At 42.5% G+C, this 22665-nt stretch overlaps 1 protein-coding gene across 5 annotated transcripts in view; it reads left to right on the top strand.

Moving 5' to 3' along the window:
• The window catches only part of Dip2c (disco interacting protein 2 homolog C), a gene marked incomplete in the record, with an annotated part of 458386 nt that overhangs the window by 327145 nt on the left and 108576 nt on the right, over positions 1–22665 (top strand). For all 5 annotated transcript variants that reach the window (XM_029567488.1, XM_017800185.2, XM_029567487.1 and 2 more), the window contains 8 exon segments: positions 1026–1136; positions 6578–6701; positions 7056–7165; positions 7334–7436; positions 9745–9809; positions 14117–14210; positions 14344–14463; positions 15628–15742. In XM_029567488.1, the coding sequence (XP_029423348.1) occupies positions 1026–1136; positions 6578–6701; positions 7056–7165; positions 7334–7436; positions 9745–9809; positions 14117–14210; positions 14344–14463; positions 15628–15742 (842 nt within the window).

The raw sequence follows: 22665 nt of genomic DNA, 5'->3' as shown, positions 1-22665 counted from the left end.
TTTCTTTCTTTCTTTCTTTCTTTCTTTCTTTCTTTCTTTCTTTCTTTCGAAACTGGGGCTTTTTGCTAGTCTAACACCCCCCCCCCGAAGAGGAAACCCTAAAATCCTTTTAGGGATTAGATAAGAGCTCCCAAATATTTTTGTCATTTTTGGCCTTTGGAACATGCTAAGTGGCCCAAAGACATTTTGACTTTTAGACAAGAGACTGGCTACTTCACTTTGGGGTCTTTTTACCCTAATTGCCTAGGCAATTCCTACCTCCTATTCTTATCACACCATCCTCTGAAGGGGTTACCCAAATTGCCAATAGGGAGTCGGGACACAGACAGCTCTGGTTTCTTCCATGCTGAACAGAAATGCAGGGTGAGGCAATTGGGGTACCCCTTCAGTGGGTCTATCTAAAAGACTCCCAAATTGTATAACTCTTATCTGTAGGGAGAAAAGAAAATCCTTGACTAGTACCTGGGAGATGTGAAGGAGAAGTAAAGGCAAGAGTAGTTAGCATTACAAGTTCTAGACAGGAAACCAGAAAAAAAGTCAGAACAGGGGAAATTTCAAATGTTTACATCAGAGTCCATTGGGGTTTCTTGATGAGAGTTTCCAAAAACATCCCTCTATTGGGTTCCTCCTCATTTTTCTTTTGTCTGCCAAGGCTGGACTCGATAGTGAACTAATACATCTTCTTGTTCCTTCTATGATTTTCTTATATAGCTGATTTTCTAGCCATAAAGGAGAGAAGTCATCATGTATTCTAGAACTTAATTTTGTGTCTGCCAACTATCCTGTATTGCCAAATGGCTATCATGAGCAAATTTAATACACTCACATTTACAAATTTAATACATCCTCCTGCCTCCACTTCTAAATACTGGTATTGAAGGCCTATTCCACCATGCCAGCTCTTTCATTTTCATCCTCCAGTCTTTGGAAGGATAAATTCTGCTTTTGGGTCTTAGAAAAACAGATGTATTCATGCTGCATGTATTATGTTGCAATTCCTCTCTGTGTCTGGCCCGTGCCTCCAGGTAGCGCTGGTGTTCCCCAACAATGACCCTGCTGCATTCATGGTGGCCTTCTACGGTTGCCTGCTGGCTGAAGTTGTTCCTGTTCCCATCGAAGTGCCACTTACAAGAAAGGTAAAGAGAATTCATCATTCATTAAGCCCATTTGAAGGAAACAACAGGCTCAATGGCAGTTGAGTGTGCTGGGTGCAAATGTGCAGATGGCAGTTTTATAAATGGCTTTTTATCTCTACTGGATGTGGCTCAGAGCGTGGTGACATGTTCTCACCATTTCTGAGGTACAGAACAGGTTTTCACCAGCTTTCTCCATTAGGGGAACAGTTATTCACACACACAGCATGACTCCCCTGCTAGGTGTTTGACTTCCCAAAGGTTGGAGCATAACTGTATTTGTTAGCACAGTGTGGAGCTGTCTTATCTCAGTCTCTGAAGTATCATCTCATTCCTCAGTATCACTGCACTAGAAAGCCAGGAACATGATAGCTCTTTACCTTGTTTTGATTGTGGATGATGTTTCTTGTTTGGGTTCAGTCTCTATGGTATAAAATCCCAGGTTTACTTGCGATTGATCAGAGCTTATTCTGTAATTAAAATGACTAAATTTGCTATTATCTTTAGCATGAAACTCACCATAAGATGCCAATACTTACACACTGCTCCGCAATCTAAGATGACTTGCTGATCTCTAATGCAGGGCTTCAACATCTCCAGTTTTAGTTTTTTGGTACATCTCTATCCCATTTCCCAGAATTACTAGTGCTTTTCAGCATCACCAACAGTGTGCAAGGGTTCACGTTTCTCCACATTCTTGCCATCACCTGTTAGTGTTCTCCTGTTTGATAAAAGCCAGTCCAAAAGATGTGAGTAGCCTTACTATTCTTTCAGATTGCATTTCCCTAACTGAGCTTGCTTTCAAGCACCTGTTACGAGTTCTAAGTTGTCTTTGAATGACTGTGCCTATAGAACGTGGCAGCCATTGGTCTTTGTGAAGCTTGAGCTTCTTTTGAACTGAAGCTCTTGTTCAGGTACTATTCTAAGTGGGACCATCAGTGTATAAGTATAGGTGAGAAACTGAAACACAAATCCTCCTTCCATCTCCCTGCTCAGTAGCCACTACAGTTGCCTCACAGGCCCTATTGAATGCTCCTTATTCTAAATCCTAAAGAGTGCTTAATGCCTAACTAACTTAGTTCCCATGTGCTTTTCATTTCTTATTGAATCCTGGGAATGAGAGGGAAATTATACCAAGGGAAATCAGTGGCCTTATGGTAGTTTGGTTAGAGCAAGGAGGGGACAAGAGGTCAGCCTACACCCTTGTTATTGGGATTTGAGTTGTTACTATACATCTGGAAAATGACTATAACCATCTCCTGGGCCTGTCCTTATTTCTGACTGTCAGGGTTTGGTAACCTGCAGAGTTAGGCTGGGATGGATGTACCCAAAGACCAAAGGCTATGCCACAGGTGTGATAGTCTGGGTACAAAGTGATAGCAACTGAAGAGACCCAGTCAGGCTTCCAGGATGAAGCATCCAACTGTGTGCCTGTCATCCAGGGATAGCAGGACAGAACAGGCCCACTAGGCTGTAGGAAACTAAGACTGCCAGGATCTGGTCTAGTGACTCATTTTCCGCTGCAACTCGAGTAGCTACAAAACAGCCACAGGGAGCTGTTGCTACCTGAGCCCTTGTGTCTGTCACTGGGGATGTCTGCCCTGCTCCTAATTCTAATCATATTTGTGAGTGTTCATACAGGTTTCAAAAGCTGGGCATGATGGCTCTCCACTGTAATACCAGCACTAAACAGAAGCATTGCCTTCAAATTTGAGACCAGTGTGGGCCCACAGTGTGGACCCTGTTTAAGGGGTTGGGGGGAGTGCAATAAATGAATGTTTCTAAATACCTTTTCAAATCAAACCTCTGGAAGGAGTGATGTCAGAGTCTCACTGTGGCTTTACCAGTTTATGAGAACAGTCAGGGTGGCATTTTGAGATTGGAGGAGTGGAAGTGAGAAGTGCAACTGCTGAGGGCAGTGAGGAGACAATGGCGTCCCAGGTGAGGAAGGGGCTCCAGAAAGGAGGTCCCGGAAGTGTCTTTGTTTATATTATGGCAGACATCTGAGATTCGCATTCATATGTTCTAGGACATGTGCAAGTGTTCTATGTAAGTGTGTGCATACACGTATGTACTGGGCATGTGTGTGTACTCTTTTGTGTATATGCAAGTGCTAGGCTCCTTGTGTGATATATTATGTTTGGGCATGCAGTTGTGTGCAGGTATGGATAATTGAAGAGCTTGGCCAAATATTGATAATTATTGATGGTGGATGGGGCACATGGAAGATTTCTTTTTCTTTTCTATCTTTGTGCTTGAAATTTTCTATTATAAATACAGTTAAAATTGGTTTACAGAAAGATCATTAATTGATCCCTCTTAGTGAAAAGAAAAATTTCTTTTGGCAGTCTCTTGCTCCATACCATAATTGTCTTTGAACTTAACCATGTGCAACGTGTTTTGTGTTGACTATGCAGAGTAAAACAGTTGAGATTGGTTTCTTCTTTACACCTTCCCATTTTTCTCTTATACCATCTCCTGAGAGCTAACAGACCATTAAGTCAGCAGTTTGAGTAGATAAGGAATGAGATGTCTTTACTAGTCATTTGAAGGCTTTGAGTCTGAAATGGCTTCATGGAAGAAAGGGGATCCTCTTGTGGTGTATCAGAGTTTTCTGGTCAACACTTGTCCAAGAATGGGGTGGACAGTGGTCTAGGGACATAGCCATACTGATCTGTCTGATGTGATGATGTGAAGAGTTACTGCCAAAGAGGCCACACATAAGGAAGGACTTTCTAGACAGTGATACATAATCAGTCAGCCCTTTCTGCATTAGAGAATTTTCAAAGTTGAGTGAAAGATTTAAGCTCAAGTTCCTGTTTATGTTTCTTCAACAGAGGGGAAAAAAGAGTTATAAACAAAGTTCATGATAGAGGGTGTTAGCATCTCCTGCCCTTGCTGGTGCAGTGTTGCTGGGGAGGTAGTCCCAGCACAAGCATGCCCCACCTCTGAGTGTGTCTACGTGTCTGTTCCTATCTGAGAAAGAAGCTGCCTGCTAGAGCCATGCTTGCTTTTAGGGAAAAAAACATTTGACAGATGTAGAGTGTGCCTAGGAGGATTCATCTTGCTTCACATCCTGAGATATGGTGGCTGATTCCCTGCCTTGGCCTCCCATCCAGCCAGATGGAGGCAGCTACCTCTCCAGAGATCTTGTGGACTGTGAGCAACCATTGCCGCTGCATGGAGCATGGAGCCAAGCATCCTGTCTTTGGGTCATGAGCAGAGCCTATGAGGCCAAGAAGTTCTGTGCTTGCCTTTTGGTTTGATGTAGCCTGCTTGGAGTTCATCACCTCATCTCACTGTCTTTATTGGGTGTTGGATGTAGAAGGCTGGCTGTAAGTGAGGCTGGCTCTAGCCTGTGTTTTCAGTGCTGCCTTGAGGGGCTGTCAGTGGCCTGGCAAGGAGGTCCTCTGAAGCTGAAATCTGATGAACTCTGGAGAGGGACTTTGTAGAATAGGAGGAACATTTGGGGACTGTGCTTTGTGCTGACTGCAGCCTTAGCTTCTTAGTCCTTCCACCATGTGGCTTCCAGTCTCTTGTACTGTAGGGATCTCTTCCTCCTCCTCACCACTTCTCTTTCCCTTCACCCACCTCTCCTCCTTCCCCATGCTCCCTAGCACTACAGATTGAATCCAGGGCTTCATACACTGCCAGGCAAGTGCTCTGCCAACTGAACTAGATTCCCAGCTCTTAGGGGCCTATTTATGTACATAAGTTTATTGCTTGTGGGGGATTAAATCACATATGCACATTAAGATCAAGTGCAGGGGAGAGTGGATTCTTGGCTTTAGACCCAAGGTCAGAGTGTCACACTCTGTAGTCAATGTCTGTGTGGATGCTGCTTATGGCTGTGGGAAACTCTGACCCCAATCATTCCCCACTGGGAGACAGCTGTGGTGTGTGCCTGACTCAGCAGGGCATTCAGAAGCTTAGGAAAGGGCTGGCTTCCTGCTGCTAAAAACCTACCTCATCTGCCTGACTGCCTCATCTCTGCAGCAGTGCTTGCTAAGGTGATAATCAAATACACAGTGCAGTACCTGATCGTGACTTCACTTGAAAAAGTGTTGCAACAGGAAAAAGCCCCACAAAAATGTCTCAGAAATCAGGAATGACCTCCATCTACTGAGGTCTAAACCACCTCTTCCGTTGCAGGGCTGTGTCAGTTATGCAATTAGCTTGTTGGCTGGTACTGTATGAAAATTCCTTTAAGGGGACTTTAGATTTTAAGCAAAACACATACCAAGCAACAGCATTGAGGTGTTAGTGCTGATTAACTTACCCAGGTGAAAGCACTCTGCTCATTGGTTTCCTGGGCCTGTTCATGGGCTCAAGTTGAGTGTTCATGCGGGGCAGCATGGGGGTCCAGCCAGGACTCCTTCTCTACACTTGTGTTTAGTTCCAGAAGTGTTGGTTACCCTGAGGCTTTGAGTTTACTTTCTAAGTCAACTGCACAGCAGCCAGGCTGGTGGGAGAGAAGTTGAGCTGAGGTGACTGGGCTGTTCTTCTGTCTTCCTGAGAGGCAAGCTGAGAATAGAGGCAATAAAGCTCACACAGAGTGGCAGCTCCTATGGCTGCTGTAATGAGGGACAACCCCATCTGTGGTGTCTGCTGAAAGGTGACATTTAGTGCTGGCAAGTTGGTGACTTTCTGGACTGTCTGTTTCGACAGTTATTGCCCTATATCCATAGTCCATTTTAGTATGTGTTGGTTACTCCATTGAGACGTGTGGTACTCAAGGTGGGAAAAGGTGGGCTGAGTCATCACTCCTCTGGGTGAAGATGGTTCTGCCTGGCGCATCCCACCATGTATGACATCTTCAACTTTAGTCTCTGAGCATGTGAAAATCAGGTGCTAGATGTTTGTGTGATAGATATAAAATATTTTCATTGACCATTCTCTTCTCCACAATAATGAAACATTAGGATCATAGTGTTATATAATGGGAAGAAAATACGAGTGTTTCGATGAGCAGTTGGCATAGACTCTGCTTTTTCATCTTTGAAAGCAAGCCTGGATGACTTTTTAATAAAACCTCGTTTTACAGAGGAAGACACTGAGTTCACACAATGTAACTAGCCAACTCAAAGTCATACAGTTTGCAAGTGTTACACTTGAGGTTTGATCTCAGTTCTCTAAACTCCTAGTCACATACCCTGAATGAATAGTAGTTACTATTCAGAAAGAAACAAGAGGACTGGGGAGCTAGCTCAGTCATTAAAGTGCTGGCTATGCAAGTTCAGTTCCAAGTAAATGGTGGGAACGGTAGCACATATCTTTAATCCCAGTGCAGGGGAGGCAGAGGCAAGAAGATCTCAGGCTTGCTGGCCAGCTGACCTAGCTAAATCAGTGAATGCCATATTCAGAGAGAAACCTGGTGAGACAGTGTATTTGCCAGAATAGAGCTTTGTCTTGGAGTCTGAACTGTCCCCTTGGTCACCTCTCAGGATGCAGGGAGCCAGCAGATAGGTTTCTTGCTTGGAAGCTGTGGAGTTACCGTTGCCCTGACTAGTGATGCCTGTCACAAAGGACTTCCAAAAAGCCCAACAGGAGAGATTCCACAATTCAAAGGTATGCCACAGAGCTCCTGAGAGCTCGCTTCCCCCTCACCTCTTTCATTCAGTCTGGCTCTTCTTTTGTGGAATAATGCCCTGTCAGTTCCAGGACATGGCTTTTCTCATGTGTCAACGTTTGTGACAACATATGCAGCTCATAACCTGTGGGGTGACATGATGTGGCAGGGAGTGTCTTGGGTACTCTTCTGCTGATGTTGTCTTTAATTTGATGACGTATGGGAACCCCACAGATTCCATCTAGGATGAAGTATTATTTGAAAGTATGCCATGTGAACTGAGAGAAAAAAATTCTACAGCTCCCTTTTCTAGGTTCTCTTTACTTAAAAGGAATTTATGGTTTATTTCTAAGGTTGGCCAAAGCTGCTGTGGTTTGTCACAGAGTCAAAACACCTCTCTAAACCTCCTCGAGATTGGTTTCCACACATCAAAGATGCGAACAACGATACAGCTTATATTGAGGTAAGCTAGATGCCATCCTTCCACGGGGTCTGGATGTGTGCACTGGGAACACAGGTGCATCTATAATCATCACACCAGATCCAACACTGAGACACTTACAGTGTCTCAAATAACTAGATAAGCTGTCAAGTGAGGAATGCTTTTTCTATGCTTTCTGTCTCGTTTCAGTATAAGACGTGTAAAGATGGAAGCGTCCTTGGGGTGACCGTGACAAGAATTGCACTCCTGACACACTGCCAGGCTCTCACACAGGCCTGCGGCTATACAGAAGGTGTGGATGCCCTCAAGACTCCCTTGGATCTAGGGTCCTGGAGATGTCCCACTGACCAGGGATGCCTGAGGACAGGCCAGCATGTGTAGTTCCTGTTGGTACTCATCAAAGTAGCATTCCTTTGTACCCAACTCCATCCATTCATTGATTGTGAATTTATTCAATGGTAGAGCTAGTGTATCAGCTTGGACTGACATAGACCATAGGCATGGGGCTGTAGCTGAAAATCTGAGATCATAATGCTGGTCAGAGGAGGTGTTGGCAAAGTCCTTCTGCCAGCCTTCTAGATGGTACCTTCTTGCTGTGTCCTCATGTGGCCTTTTCTATGTGTGTACCTGCACGAGAGTTTTCTGGTCTTCTTATAAGAATGCCAGTTAGAGCTCCGCCCTATGTCCTTATTTAATATCCACTGCTTCCTTGAAGGCCTGGTCTCATAAGAAGGGTAGAGTTTCACCATGTGGATTTGGAGATGCATAATTCATCTCACTGTTAGCACCACCAATGTTCATCCCTGCCCACATATGACTATGTATCTTTAGAAGCTTTTTTTTTTAAGTTCTTTGTTTTAGCCCACTCCTCACTATTTTTGAGACGTTCTGAGAATGAATTTTCTAAGCACCCCGGGCTTATGCAATGGAGGACAGTTCTTTCGCCGGTGTGTTTCTTCTGAGTTAGATATGATTATATGAGGCAAAGAAGTGGGGTGAGTAGGCATGACCATGGTAACAGCTTTGAGTGGTTGCAGAGAAGAAAAGACTGAAGCAGTTCCTCCAAGAGCCTCTGGCTTGTCACCTCAGCTGCCTGTACAGGCATGGTCACAGCAGGCATCTCTACACTGACACAGCTTTCTAGGAACAAAGCCAGCAGTGGTCCCAATCTCTACTTCTAAGTGAGATTTTTTTCCTACTGTTCACATAATCTCCCCATCCTTGCCCTTTTAAAGAACAATTTGTCTCCCAGACACATTCTGCTACTGTTTGGTCCATGGATCTTTTCATACTTGGAGACACATGGCCCCTAATCCTCACCCATCCTCTTTGTCAAAACATAGTGACCTGTGTCCCTGGCCTACATGCTTTGATTAAGGGCTACTATTCTTTTGGTATTGGAAGCAAATATAAATCCATACATACATAAAATTTCTCTATAATTATGAATTCCTGAATAAAAGGGAATCTAGGATATTTTCTTTAACCATCTTTGTTTCAGAAGGTCATCTACTTGGTTCACCTCCACATTGTAGTCCCTGACAGAACAGGAGATAGGATGCTAAGCCTTCTGTGCACATTGCAAGGACTGAGGATGTCATGAGTCATGACATTGGTAAATACCTGGAGCACTGAGAAGTGGCCAGGAAGCCTGTGTGTATGGGACTGAAACTCCTGTTCACCCAGGTTGATAGGAACAGCTTCAGCACTGCCTACAGTGGGCTGAGCCCTCCTCCATCAATCAGCAATCAAGAAAATGCCCCCACAGACATGCCCATAGGCCAATCTGATGGAGGGAATTCCTCAGTTGAGGACTGTGTGTCAAGTTGACAACGGAAGCTAACTGACAAGTGTCTGTGAATGAAGGTCTAAAATCATCAGTGCCAAGTGGTCTAGCTTCATTCCCTCAATCCGTGGAAGTAGTCGTTCTCAACTGTCTGCTTCTACAGCATCTTTCCTGCTCGTTCCCGTTTGTTGGAGCCATCATCCCCACACTTCTTGGATATTCTTCCATCCCTTTCTCTACATCTCTCATGTCCTTTATTGTCTCATCTCTGCCATCCTTGAAGACTTCTGACAGGACAGTACAGGCCTGTACCTTGCCAAAGCCTAACTGCCTCCTCCAATGTAAGGCTTACTTTCCTGTTAGGGGTACACATGGGAGAGAAGTGAAGATAGCTCTCTGAAAGAAAAATGGCAGGGAAGAGGGAACAGAAAGGTAATGAGGTATTTGGGATTTCTGGGGTTTGGGTAGTGTTTTGGAGGTCTCACTGTGTAACCCTGGCCTCAAAGTTGTAACCATCCTGTCTCAGCCTCCCAAGTGCTAGGATCACAGGCCTACCCTAGCACATCTGATGTGGTGAGATGTTTTTCAATGGTAATAGGGGTAGCTATTGCTGTTTACTTGCTTCCTGGAAACACTCTCCAGCCTGGCCAGCGCTTCCCAGTGGTCTGGTTAATGGTTGTAGAATTTCTATGAAGTCAGAGTGAAATATTCTTCCAAGATCCACAATGGCCCCCTGGGGTGATGGGTTTTCCTTGCATTTTCATCCGTGCTGCTCTACCATGTCAAATAAAACTTGATTCTTTCTCTTGTACAGCTGAAACCATTGTGAATGTTCTAGACTTCAAGAAGGATGTGGGGCTCTGGCACGGCATATTGACAGTAAGTGAGTCCCCCTCCTACCTCACAATGTCAATTAAGAGAATGTGCCCAGCTTTGGCAATCGCCTTCTTCCCGTGTTATAAACATGAAACCTCTTGCTGTGTTAGGGTCTTACGTCACCTGCTCGGCCAGCTTACAAGAACAGCCAGTAAAGCCTACTGATCTCAACAGCTGCTTCCTTGAACCTTGGATGTGTATGTTAAGGTTATGGCTATAAGAGTAGCCTATTTAAGGTCCTTATCCCTACTTTTGGCCTTGGAGGATTTCCAGCTAATGTTGCCAGTGCCTTATCTGTGTCAGGATCACTTTCCTCTTCTAGCTAGAATGTTCTTACTGTTTTTCTTTAAGAGTCAGGGGGTCTGCTAGTCCATTGTTTACAAGGGAGAAAGGATTTTATAGACTTGTGCTTGAGATGAAAATTCAGTACGCATTATGGAGAGATGTTTGCGTTACTGTTGGTGCCATTTGAAAACTGATGGTCATGCTGACAATGGGCAGTTTAGTAGAGAAGCAACATTAGGGTCTTTTTTAATATTTTATTTATTATTCTTATTTTACGTGTATGAGCGTATTACCTGAATGTATGTGAGTACACCCTTGTCGTGCGATGCTGCAGAGGTCAGAAGAGGACTTAGGATTCCCCTGGAACTCGAGTTAAGGATGATTCATAGCTGCTGTGTGGGTGCTGGGAATTGAACCCGGGTCCTCTGCAAGACCAGTCAGTGCTCTTAACTGCTGAGCCATCTCTCCAGCCCCGACATTAGGTTTTTAAGGTGTTCTTGGTACTTAAAAAAGCATGTGCTTAGAATTCTACATCTGTTTCATACAGGGCGATTTTTTACTCATTTTTATTTTTAGTCATTGCTTATGCTTAAGCACTGTTTATTTTCTGAAGTAGAAAACCTAGTGATTTTTACATGAATGATGGGAATATAAATATAGATGTTAGAGTTGCTGGTTCTTGGTGAGCCAGAATTTGTATGAGCCATGAACATGTAAGTGTCTTACACATGATCTGTTTGTGACTCCAGCCCTGTCTGGATTCTGTAATCCACTGAGGCTCATTTTTAACCTCTGGGCACTCTTAGAAGCTGAGATGCAGAAAAACAGTTTGAAATGCTGCCACACTGATATGTGCTGGTATGAAGGGAAAATAACACATCTCATATTAAAGAACCAGGAACCTGGGCTCAAGTCTTTTTCCCTGCTGTAGCTGTGACTCCAGTGAGTGTCATGTTCATGTGCATAAGAAACTTTTTTTCAGCTCTAGAACTTGAACACAGGGCCTCATGCATGCAAAGCAAACACCACCGCTGAGCTACATCACCAGGTTAAAAAAAATTTGTTAATTTTTGAGACAGTTTCAGTAAGTTCCCTAGGCTGGCCTTAACCTTGGACTCATCCTGTCTTAGCCGCCCTAGTAGCTGGGATTTCAGGCCTGCCTTAGCATCTGGTAAGAGCCTTCTGTTGATTGAGTTAAGTGGACTGATACGGTTGACTGGAGAATGCTGCTGCTTGATGGTGAGTAAGCCTGTAGCCTGCTTACATGCTTGACTTGTGTAGTTCCATCACCACATGGTAAAGAGCAGACATTGTTCCTATTAGTTATTACCAGTAGCAGGATGTGCCATGGTTCTGATTAGGTGCTAGCCCTGTGGCTTTGCTTTCCAGTTCTCTGTCAGTGTTGCCCATTCTGCTCACTCACCTCCCTTGTTGACCTAACACCTTACTTCTGTTGCTCTGGACTCCTGTCACAGTAGTTACCCATTGGTGAGTCTCTCTTGTTGACTCCTACTGCTAGGCAATTGACCACATCACAGCACACACTTTACCTCAGCCTAGGGGTGCTCCAAACTCCCTGTTCCTAGCACTAAGAGGGAGGAAGCCCCCAGAAGCTGGGAAAACACAGGTTCTGCTCAGACCTCATTCCTGGTGGGGGTGTATTGGTCCTTTCATTTTCATTTGGAGATTCCTCCTTTGAAGCAGTGACTCCCCCAGTGCTCAGTACCCTGTCTTTCTGCCTCCATGCACAAAAACCAACAGGCTAGAAAGGATTTGACTTGATGTTGCTTGACTGTATTCTTGAGGTTTTGCAGCAGACCCAAGATGCCTATAAGGCTCTAAGTCTTAACCACAGCTTGGATGTACTGACCAGTTTTTGTTAAAGATTTATTTATTTTTATTTTATGTATATGAATGTTTTGCCTGCATGTATATAAGTGCACCATATGTGTGCCTAGCCAACCAGAGGCTAGAAAAGGATGTTGGATCCCCCAGAACTGGAGTTACAGATGGTTGTGAGACACTATGTGGGTGCTGGGAACGAAATCCAGTTCTTTTGCAAGAACAGCAAGTAATCATAACAGCTGAGCCATCTCTCCAGCTCCCCACTCCCTGACTGTTTTTATAGCCTGTTTTAATCATCCACTTGAAGGAACTGTGTTTTAAGTCTCTATCTCTACTGGCTAGATGGAAACTCAAGCATGATTCAGACACATCCCCAGTGTTGCAGGCCTTCCAGTCTAATGATTAGCAAAGTTAATTTGGGGAGACAAATATTATACTTTGAAAAGATTCAGGCTTCCCGAATGAATATGAAAGGCTATAAAATTGAATATTCAGTAAGAGTTTTTATATATTTGTTTGTAATGAGCAATTACACCTTTATGTAGTACTGTGTGCCATTTCTGTACATATGTATAAAGATCAGGGTAGAGTGGAATATCTATCACTGTTGTCTGCATTATTTTTATGTCAGAAACATTTTAATTTTCTCTAGGGGCTGTTTTGAAATAATTAGTTCATTCTTGTCAGCTTTAGTTATGCTACTGTGCTGTAGAATATTCTTCTGGCTAAGATTATGTATGGAGTATTAGAAGTTACTCCTCCCATCTAGTTGTACCTTGTACACATTTACCACCTTCTCTCCGTCCATCCCTAACCCCCTTTCCAGCTACTACTAACACTGCTACATTTTCTACTTTATGGAGATCAACATTTTAGTCTCCAAATAGAAATGATACCATGCAGTATCTTATCTTTCTATGACTGACTGATTTCACCAAGATAATGTCCCCCAGTTCCATCTGTGTTACAACAAATGACAGGGTTCCATTCTGGTGCCAGAATAATATTAAACAGTGTGTGTATCACATTTTCTTTATCCATTCATCCATCAATGAACACCTGGGTTGAATCTACATCTTGTTACAGATAGTGCTACAGTGAACTTTAAGTGCAAGTGTCTCTTCAGCATGCTGATTTCAGTTCCTCTGTGAATATACCTTATAGTCAAAGTAGTTATGTTGTTTGTTTTTCTGATGTCCATACCATTTTCCACTATGGCTGTGTTAATGTACATTCCTGCCAATACTATTTGAGACTTCCCCTTTCTGCATCCTCACCATCTTTTGTTACTTTCTTTTTTGATAATAGCCATTCTGGCTGAGGTGATAGGTTGTCTCAGTATACTTTTGATTTCCAGTTCCCTGATTGGCAGGCTAAGCACTTTTTCATACTTGGATATTTGTCTATCCTTTTTTATCTTTGGCATATGTAGCATGCTGTGTTTATTTTGTTCTGTGTCTGTGGTATGGTATATATGGTATGGTATTTGTCAGTGTAGATGTGTGTGGGTGAATGTACACATCTGAGCATGTGTATGTGGAAGCCAAAGGTAGATGTCTGGTATCTTTATTTTTTGAGACAGGTTCTCACACTGAAACTGTTTGTCCACTTGGCTAGGCTGATGCTATGAGCTTCAGGTTTCCCTGTCTCTGCTTCCCTACTTCAAGTGCTGGACTTACAGCCATGTGGCACCTGCCCAGTGTTTTACATGGATGTTGGGGATCCAAACCTAGGTCCTCATGCTTGCATGGCAGGCACTCTACCAACCAAGCCATCTCTCCAGCTCTGTGTGCCTTCTTTTGAAAAATGCCCTTTTGGTGCCTCTTAGTGTAAGGTTTCAACAAGAAAAGGGTTTGGAATTAAATTCTTTGATTGTATCAGTAGTAGTTGAGGAGAAGCAGAGAGGATGAATTAACCTCTGAGAAGTTACTTTGTCTTAAAGGATTATACTAGGGTGCACCCTGATGGTATCGGGCTTCACGTGAATCAGCCATCCACCTGTCCTCTGAAAGCTCTTCCTGTGTTAGTCACCTTGAGTTTCTCCATGAGACACTCATGACTATTTCTTCTACCTGCTGAGCCTTGGTTTAGACATTTTCCCTGCCACAGAACCATCCCCTCACACTCCCCTCCTGCCCCCACCTCCTTGCTTACCTCTTGTGTTCATTTGTTGATTTCAGAGTGTCATGAATATGATGCATGTCATCAGCATTCCATACTCGCTGATGAAGGTGAACCCCCTTTCCTGGATCCAGAAGGTCTGCCAGTACAAAGGTTGGTCTTCCTGGGCCTGAGGGTGCTTTGGTGGCGGAGATGAGTCACCATACGCCATGAAGCACAATTACCTGTCTTTTTCAACACACATAGTCTGATGGTGACACATGATAACTTCTGCTTTTCTTTATAGCAAAAGTGGCTTGTGTGAAATCAAGAGACATGCACTGGGCACTTGTAGCCCACAGAGATCAGAGAGATGTCAACCTGTCGTCCCTCCGCATGTTAATAGTGGCTGATGGAGCAAATCCCTGTAAGTGATGCCTCAATTGTCGATTCAAAGATGGGCAAGCCTCAGAGCGTCTTGTTTTCCACATGTCATTCTTGGTACTTTGATGTTTCTTCTAATCTGTATCTTGATTGAAACCATCTTAAAATAGCCAAGCAGTGTTACTCATAAAGACAAGATTGCAGAGAGATTAAGGACAGTGTTTATAGACCACAGGCCTGGAGCCAAAAGAAACATCCTGATTCTGTAAGAGAAATTTCCCATTTGAATCCTTTCTCAACTGTACACTAGTATTCATTTATTAGGCTTAAATGGATCAGTCCCTAAGTATAGTTCTTTGGCATATAATGAGAGCTCAAGAAATATTTTATGGCATACAGTAATTTTATTGATCAGTAAATTAATCTGCCATTTTAAATAAAGATTTGTTATAAAATCCTGCAACCAAAAAAATGCTCAGAAAAAGTAAATTAACACTTTCACAAAACATTCTTTATATGCCTGAGAAATATTTTAATAAAGTGAAACAAGCAGCCAGCTAGCCAGTTTTTATGATAAGAGTCTGTAAAGTCAGGAGCCATATGTACAATAGAAGTAAATTGAATGAAAGATTTTTTTTCTGGCCATATCTGTAAACTGTGCCCCAGTGATATGTATAAACCAAAGCAATGTATGCTTTCTTGATGCCTGATGGATAAAAGTGAGCTTAGAAACAGATAACTCAGTTTTATAAATGATTCTTTCATTTCTAAAGTAATTAGATAAACTGAGAGCTAATTTAATTGTTTTTAATACATACCACTATAGAACTACATATTGCAAAAACAAGTCTGTATGTGAAAGCCAAGTGTTTAAAAGTTTCCTAGTCATGCAGGTTCAAACAGGAGAAAGGTTTCTTTTTTAGATTGATGTTTTCTGGAACTTGCATACCAAAAATGGCAGACTAGGTTTCAGAGAAGTTATTAAAGTAAATTTATCAGTTAGCAGAAATGTCTTAATGTATAGAAGTTGCATTGAGAACATCTTTCATTGTGACATACATAATAAATTGTATTAAATGAATTATCTCTCCATGCTGCCTAACTCCATTTATGCCTAATCCTAACTTCAAAGCTATTTGACATTATGGGATACTTTTGTCAGTTACAGGGCTACACTTGTCTGACCATTGTCCCTCTTTCTCTCCAGGGTCTATTTCTTCTTGTGATGCCTTTCTCAATGTCTTCCAGAGTAAAGGCCTTCGACAGGAGGTCATCTGTCCCTGTGCCAGCTCACCAGAGGCCCTCACTGTGGCCATTCGGAGGTACTGGGTCATGTCATTATAATGACATTCTATAGAATACAGCTGTCCCGATTAAGCACCTGAAAGAGGGGGAATTAAAAGAGTTAATGCTTAATGTGCCCTAAGAACAGGCTCTAATTTTTCCTTCTTATTTCTCTCTCATGCAAGAATGGATTCTTTTGAATTGTCTAAATTGGGTAGTTAGGAAGACGTTTCTCATTCTCTCAGTTCTGTTGTCATTCCCAAGTTGGTAGAACTCTGTGTAGGAGTTTGTGGGGCTGACATGATCTTCTGGCTGCAGTTTACTGAGATTTCCTTTGGCTTGTATTACTCTCTGGTTTAATGTGGGTTGGAATGGGGTAAATGTTGAATGACAGGGATTACTACAGCCAAGCACATTCCTCTGGGTATGCAGTTTCTGTGCCATCTGTACTTTCTGCCCTATGGAATGATGCGCTTAAAGAAACTCTGGTTTTCTTAGCTTTTGAGCAACATGGTAGTACCTCAGGAGCTTTCAGAACTGTGAAGACCAAATATCCCACAGCCTGGGCATTGGTTATCCTGAGGTGCTTTTGCTAGAAGCAGCATTGTTCAGTGTTCATAAATCGCTCTAGCCTGCTTCAGAACAGCACTGTGAAGGGAGGGGAAGTGCTTATCGATATGCAAAATTTATTCTACCCAAGTGAGAAGATGAGTAAAGCCCAGTACAGTAATAGATACAAGGAAGGCTCACCAGAGCAGCATCGTCATTACTTTGGAGTTGCCTGTCAGTCTCCGCTCCAGTCTCTCAATCATCAGCACTTAACATGACGAAGTTTTGGCAACATGCAGGTCTTTGAAATGTAACTTGATTTTCATTGTTTTCCGGATCTGCCTCTGAGTTTTATTCCATATCATGTACTCCTTCATGAAAGTGGGTGACAGAGAAGACTCAGTGTTCAAAAGCATGACTTATGCTTTGTTTCACTAAATGACGCAGCTTTCCAGCCCTAATGGGACTCAGTGCGCCGCACAGCAAAACAAAACATGAAAGTAGGAGGGGCTTGTTGGGAAGAAGAGGTTGGGAAAGTAGGAGGGGCTTGTTGGGAAGAGGAGTAGGAGATGATGGAAGGTATGGGGTGAGAGTGACCAAAGTGTGTTATACACATGTATGAAATGGTCAAAGAATTTTAAATTAAAAATAGGGCTTTCTAAAAACACTGGCTGGAAGAGTATGTTCATTCCTTTTCTTGTTACTGTGACAGATTATCTGACAAAGCAATTTACAGTAGGAAGGATTTATTTTGGCTCACACACTGAGGGTCACCCACCATGGCAAAGAAGGCGTAATGTGAGAGTATAAGACAGCTGGTCACATCGCATCAGCGGTCAGGAAGCTGAGTGAGATGAATCTGATGCTCAGCTAGCTTTGTCTGTTTTTGTTCCCTCTGGGACTCAGCTCATTAGATGGTGCTGCTCACATTCAGCGAATGGGTCTTCTCTCATCAGTTATACCTCTCTGGAAACACCCTCACAGACACCCCAGAGGCATCTCCTTGGAGATTCCACATCCAGTCAAGTTGACAATGAAGTTTATTACAAAGAATTAGCTTAAATAAGAAAACCTTAAGTGTTCTTAGGTTTTGTTGTATTGTTAACTAGATTTGTGTGCCTGAGAAATTGAAATTTTTTGAAGTATCAGTCACTTTTAATCTTGTCAAATCAGAAATTATGAAATTATATCCTTTAAATGGATGATGAAATGTGATGTCATCAGCAGGAATCTGCTCTCTGTTTTTTAGAATCATACTTTAATAGCTCTCCGAATAACCTTCTGACATTTGTGTTTGGCCTTAGAGCACAAAGCACACTTAGGGTTGTATAGTCAGACAGATTTATCATAATTATGCTATTCCAAGATCAGTTTTTAAATCTGTATCTGATTTGTGCTCCTGAGAGTAATAACCAAAAGATTGGAGCATCAGTAAGTTTGGCAAAGGCTAAGGATGCAATCTAGGTTTGAGCCCCAGGTAAAGCACATGTCCCAGGGCCTCACTTCACTCTACCAAAAAGTGAGAGAATTGGATGCAGTAATAGCTGAGTTTTCTTTAGTGTATACAGGTTTAAGATCCTGCAGTGCTGTTAAATAGCACCTCACCACGGTCACCTATAAAGTCACAAATGTGTGGTCCACATGTGTTAACTGACCTGAGAGATTTGCTCTTCCTGATGATGCAAGTAGTATAGATTATGCCAGAGTTCTGGGGCAGAGGGAAAAGCGTGGGGTTTTTAATCTTTTCCCTAAAAAATCTTAAAAATTGTTAAAATCATATATATATATATATATACACACACACAATATATATATATATTTCTTTAAAATGATTAAAAAATTCAGTGGCTGGGGATGTAGCTCAGTTTATAGAGTGCTTGCCTAACATGCACAAAACTCTGGGCTCAGTCACCGGCACTGCACAGACCAGGAGTGGCTGCGTAGCAGGAGCTTGCAAGTTGAAGGTCACACTGACTACATAGCATATTTGAGGCCAGCCTAGGAGACCAGCCCAATAAAAAACAACAAAAAACACGAAAGTTTAAAAGTTGGGCACCCAGAATAAGCAAATGAAACCTTGTGTATTTACTGAACGTATCTTCTGTGGCCTGTGAAAATTACCTCTGTTGTTTATGGGGCTAAAGCATAAAACCAGGAACCATGCTCAACGTGACAGAATATCTACCATGTTAGCACAAGTAGATTGAAGCCATTGCATCATCAGTCAACTGAAAATGGTCGTTGAAGAATTTGGTCAAAGATGATAACGTTCCTTCAGAAATAAGCAGCCTCACAGTTTCCAGACTCTGTTCTGTACAGGAATTTAGCTCACTCCAAGACAGTGTGATTACCTCTGTTATGTTTACCAGAGGTGAGAGTTTGCAGGAGATGGTCATTGCATCTGGTTCACCAGCCAGCCTAGCCTTTGAACAACATGGTTTTGTTTGCAGACACTAAGTGTGCATCTGTTTAAGCCTTGGCATCCTCTGTATCTGAGTGTACCATGGTCGCCAGTGTTGTAGCTTGACGTTCTCATCAGTTGTTTCTTAACTATCTAGTAGAAAAACCCAGAACCAGAGAGGCAGTGGGCACGGGCAGGATCCTTGCCACATCTCTTCGTTGTTAACAGGTCATGTATGGATGCCCAACATAAGCAGTATGGTTCAGAAGAGTACATTTTTTATCACAGGTCTTGGATGTTATAAAAGTTCATCACCCAAAATAGTCCAGGTTCAAAGGACAGTCTTCATTTTCCCTACCATGTGTTTTAAGTAGTGCTAACTGAGCAGAAAAGAAAGTAAATAATAAGATAGGTCACCTTGGCTAATTTTGTTGTTGTTGCTGTTGTTGGTTTTGGTTTCTTGAGACACACTCTTAATCAGTAGCTCAGGATGGCTTTGAACTTGGACTGCTCCTGCTCTAGCCTCACAGATGCTAGGATTATGGTGTTATCACCATACCTGGATTCCTGTCTGAATTTTGCTGAATGACCTCTTTGACAAATTCTCATCTAACCTGTTTTTTTTTTCCCCAGCAATATTTAAGATAATGGTTCAAAAGGGAAAAGGTTTATCATTTGGAGAGTCAAAATATCAGTGCCTATTCCTGAATTATTTTCACTATGAACATTTCATAAACCTCAATAATTCCATTTATTCCTTTTGTACTCAACAAGCATACCATGCCTGATGTTACTGCTCTAGAAATAGCTAGTGTATGCCCTCTTGGAATTTATCACTCATGCTCATAGCTATGGTTTCTATAGTACTGTCCCCAGGCATGCCAGTCTATAGTTGTTTTGTACCAGTGACTGTTTCCTGGGTGCCTGAGACAGCTACCACAAAGCACTATAGGAGCTAGAAATAATTGCTATCATAACATATGTGGGTTTTAATATCAGTAGAAAAGAAGAAACCATGTAAAAGTGATGGAAAATTATAATGGAGCTGGAGAGATGGCTCAGTTGGTAAAGTGCTTGTTATATAAGCTTGAGGACCTGAGTTCAGTCACCAGCACCCATGTTTGAGGGGCTGGACACAGTAGTACATACCCATAATCCCAGCACTGGGAGACAGAGACAGAGGACCTCTGGAACTCATTGGGCAGCCAGCATAGGCAAATTGGTGAACTTCAGGTTCAGTGAGAGACTCTGTCTCAAAAATACAGAATGATTGAGGAAGACACTCCACATCAATCTCTGAACTCTACCACATGTACTTCCACACCTGTGCACACACACAAACACATGCATACTAAAAGAAAAATAAGACTAAGCAGATGCTGTAACAGGTATGTCTTTAGTGTATTATCATTTCCCACAAGGCCCAGCACCACATATTCTTCCGAAAAGCAGACTATCAGGCCAAATCCCATGTTCAGTGAGCAAAAGTAGAGTGATCATAAAGTGATAAGCCCAGCTACCTTGTATGGGTTTCACAACATGAATTTCTTACTTGGTTGACTCAACTGATAGGAAATGACATACAGTTCTTTAAAAAAAAAAAATCAATCCCTGCCTATAAATTTGGGACTGAATTGCTCCCACTGAAAATCCAAGTGATCTAGTCTATAAATGATTTCATTTTATTTTTTTTTTAAGTTTTGGAGAATTTTCTTCAGTGACTAAGTAAGTAAAGGAAAATAGCCTCTTATAGAGGACCCTGTTATGCTCTTCCCCAAAGATGATTCCATCTTCCTTCCCAGTGTCCAAGGACTGCCTCTGCCTCATGGTGCCTTTCCTTCCCCTCCACCATGCAGAGAGCAGAATGGCACACGTCTCTGCTGGCTCCGTCTGTTCACCTCTCCTAGGACCAGGCCCAATTCCATCCTGAAGTGCTTGGCAGACTGAGTTTTGCTCATCTTTACAAAATCCTTTCACAGTTCTCCTGAGAGATCTGGGAAACCAGTAGAAGAGTGGAGTTGGTCACTGGCCCTTCATCTATGCCCTGAAAAATTTTCATAACTAGTTACACAACGGAAACAAGAGAGGTCCTATTTTCAAGAGCAGTTAAATAAGAAAATAATACAGACCTGATAGAAAACTTCAGAATAGTAAGAACGCTATTCCCGTCTCTCCCAGCACCTCTTCATTCATTCTCACATCTTGTCCATCAGTGAGCTTCGTCTGTACTTCTCTGACTTGGGAACCACTGGCAGAGCCTCCTCCTTTGATGGGTATAGCTGCCACTGGAGAACTACTGCACAGTCTGCTGTTTGATTCCTTTTTTGCCTCTGCTTTCCAGCTTGCCCCTAATTCTGGGCTTTCTTCTTATTCATTCATCATTTTTTTTTTTTACTTCACTATTTGTTATTTGCCAAACAGAGTTCTAGTTCTGGTGATGTGACAGTCAAGCCAGTAAATACCTGCTCCCAAGCAACATAGTAAGCAAAAACCACACCACAGTAGCACTCCATCATATAACTGAGAACATTTTAGATAGCAGTGCAACTGGCCTTCTGGTTTCATCAGCAGCAACGGCAGAGTGTGTTTTCTTTAGCTACAAATTGAAAAATAATACCTGCCTGGTTTTATACATAGGATCCCTTTGGTACACAGCCATGCCCATGTGTTTATGAAGTGTCAGCAGAAACAGACTTGAGAAGTTGTTGAAGAAACCTGCTGGTGACTCCTGCCGTTAGCAGTGAATGGGCTATCTGAACCTAGAGCTCTGAGGTGCACAGCGCTGTCTCATGCTAGGACTGAAATGGGAGTGATTCCTTCCTATGACATGATGCATGGGAAAAAATGGTTGTATAATAGGTTGACTGCATCAGTGAATCAACAAAAGTCATATAATCAAAAGTTGTAGGAATAACTGGAAATTATATTTTCCCTCAATTTTCCAAATCTATGTTCTGTAATCTGTCCTATTGTTCTTAATTTCAGTCTTGGATAAAATGGCCTTTTCATGATGATAATGTGAGTTTTTGTTTTTAAAAAGACTCTTTCGCCCAGAGGAATCAGACCCTCACCCTGTCACATTCTTTGCCTTGTTCTTCAGTGTTTACCCCCTGTGACTCTTAGGAGTGCGTGTTCCCTATTTATATGAGTCTAACTGGCATCAGTGAGATCAGGCACAGTTAAAATGACTTCACCTGGTCTGTGAATTTAAGCTTACCTCTGTGTCACATAGTAACTTAGTTCTGTGTGTGATCCTCAGTATGTACACCTGCTACCCTGATCCTGCATGTCTTTACTCACTCACTCACTTGGCTTCTGGCACTCCTGGCCACATAGGTGAAATAGGGATAGTGTGTTTCCTTCTATTTTGCTCTTACACAGATTAAGGAAGGGCCATTAAAAGTACACAAGACAAAGATGACTAGTAAGGCACAGTCTCCCTATGTAGCTCTGGCTGGCCCAGAACTTGCTACATAGACCAGGCTGGCCTTGAGCTCACAGAGATCTGCCTGCCTCTGCTCTCCTGAGTGGTGACATTAAAGACATGTACCACCACACCCAACAAAGATAACATCTTTTAATTCTAAGCATACTATCACTTTCTTACAGACTTTGTGGTTGTAGTCAGTAAATTAAAAACATATAGAAGAAATTTTTCTATTCATCTTGAGCATCCCTAATCTGAAAATCAAAAATTCAAAATACCCTTTTAAAATACCTTAGGAAGTTTTCAGGCACTGATGTGATGCCACAAGTGGAAAATTGACTTCATTTGACAAGTTGCTGTCACACACAGTTCGCTCAGCATCTCAGCAGGGACACAAAGACCCTCCCAGCACCCTGAATGCCACTCAAGTACATTCACAGAGGTAACAACATGGCATGTGTGCAGGCCAGACATGCAAATGACAAGTTCCCCGGGATGTCCCATGGTAGACAAGGCCCATGAACATTAGCCATTGCATGTTTTTGCTTATTTGTGATGTGTGGTATAAAGATACTGAGGGAAAG

The sequence above is a fragment of the Nannospalax galili genome, unplaced genomic scaffold, assembly GCF_000622305.1.
Source record: "Nannospalax galili isolate Female #2095 unplaced genomic scaffold, S.galili_v1.0 scaffold399, whole genome shotgun sequence".
Classification (NCBI taxonomy): Eukaryota; Metazoa; Chordata; class Mammalia; order Rodentia; family Spalacidae; genus Nannospalax; species Nannospalax galili.
This window is presented reverse-complemented; position numbering and strand designations above follow the sequence as displayed.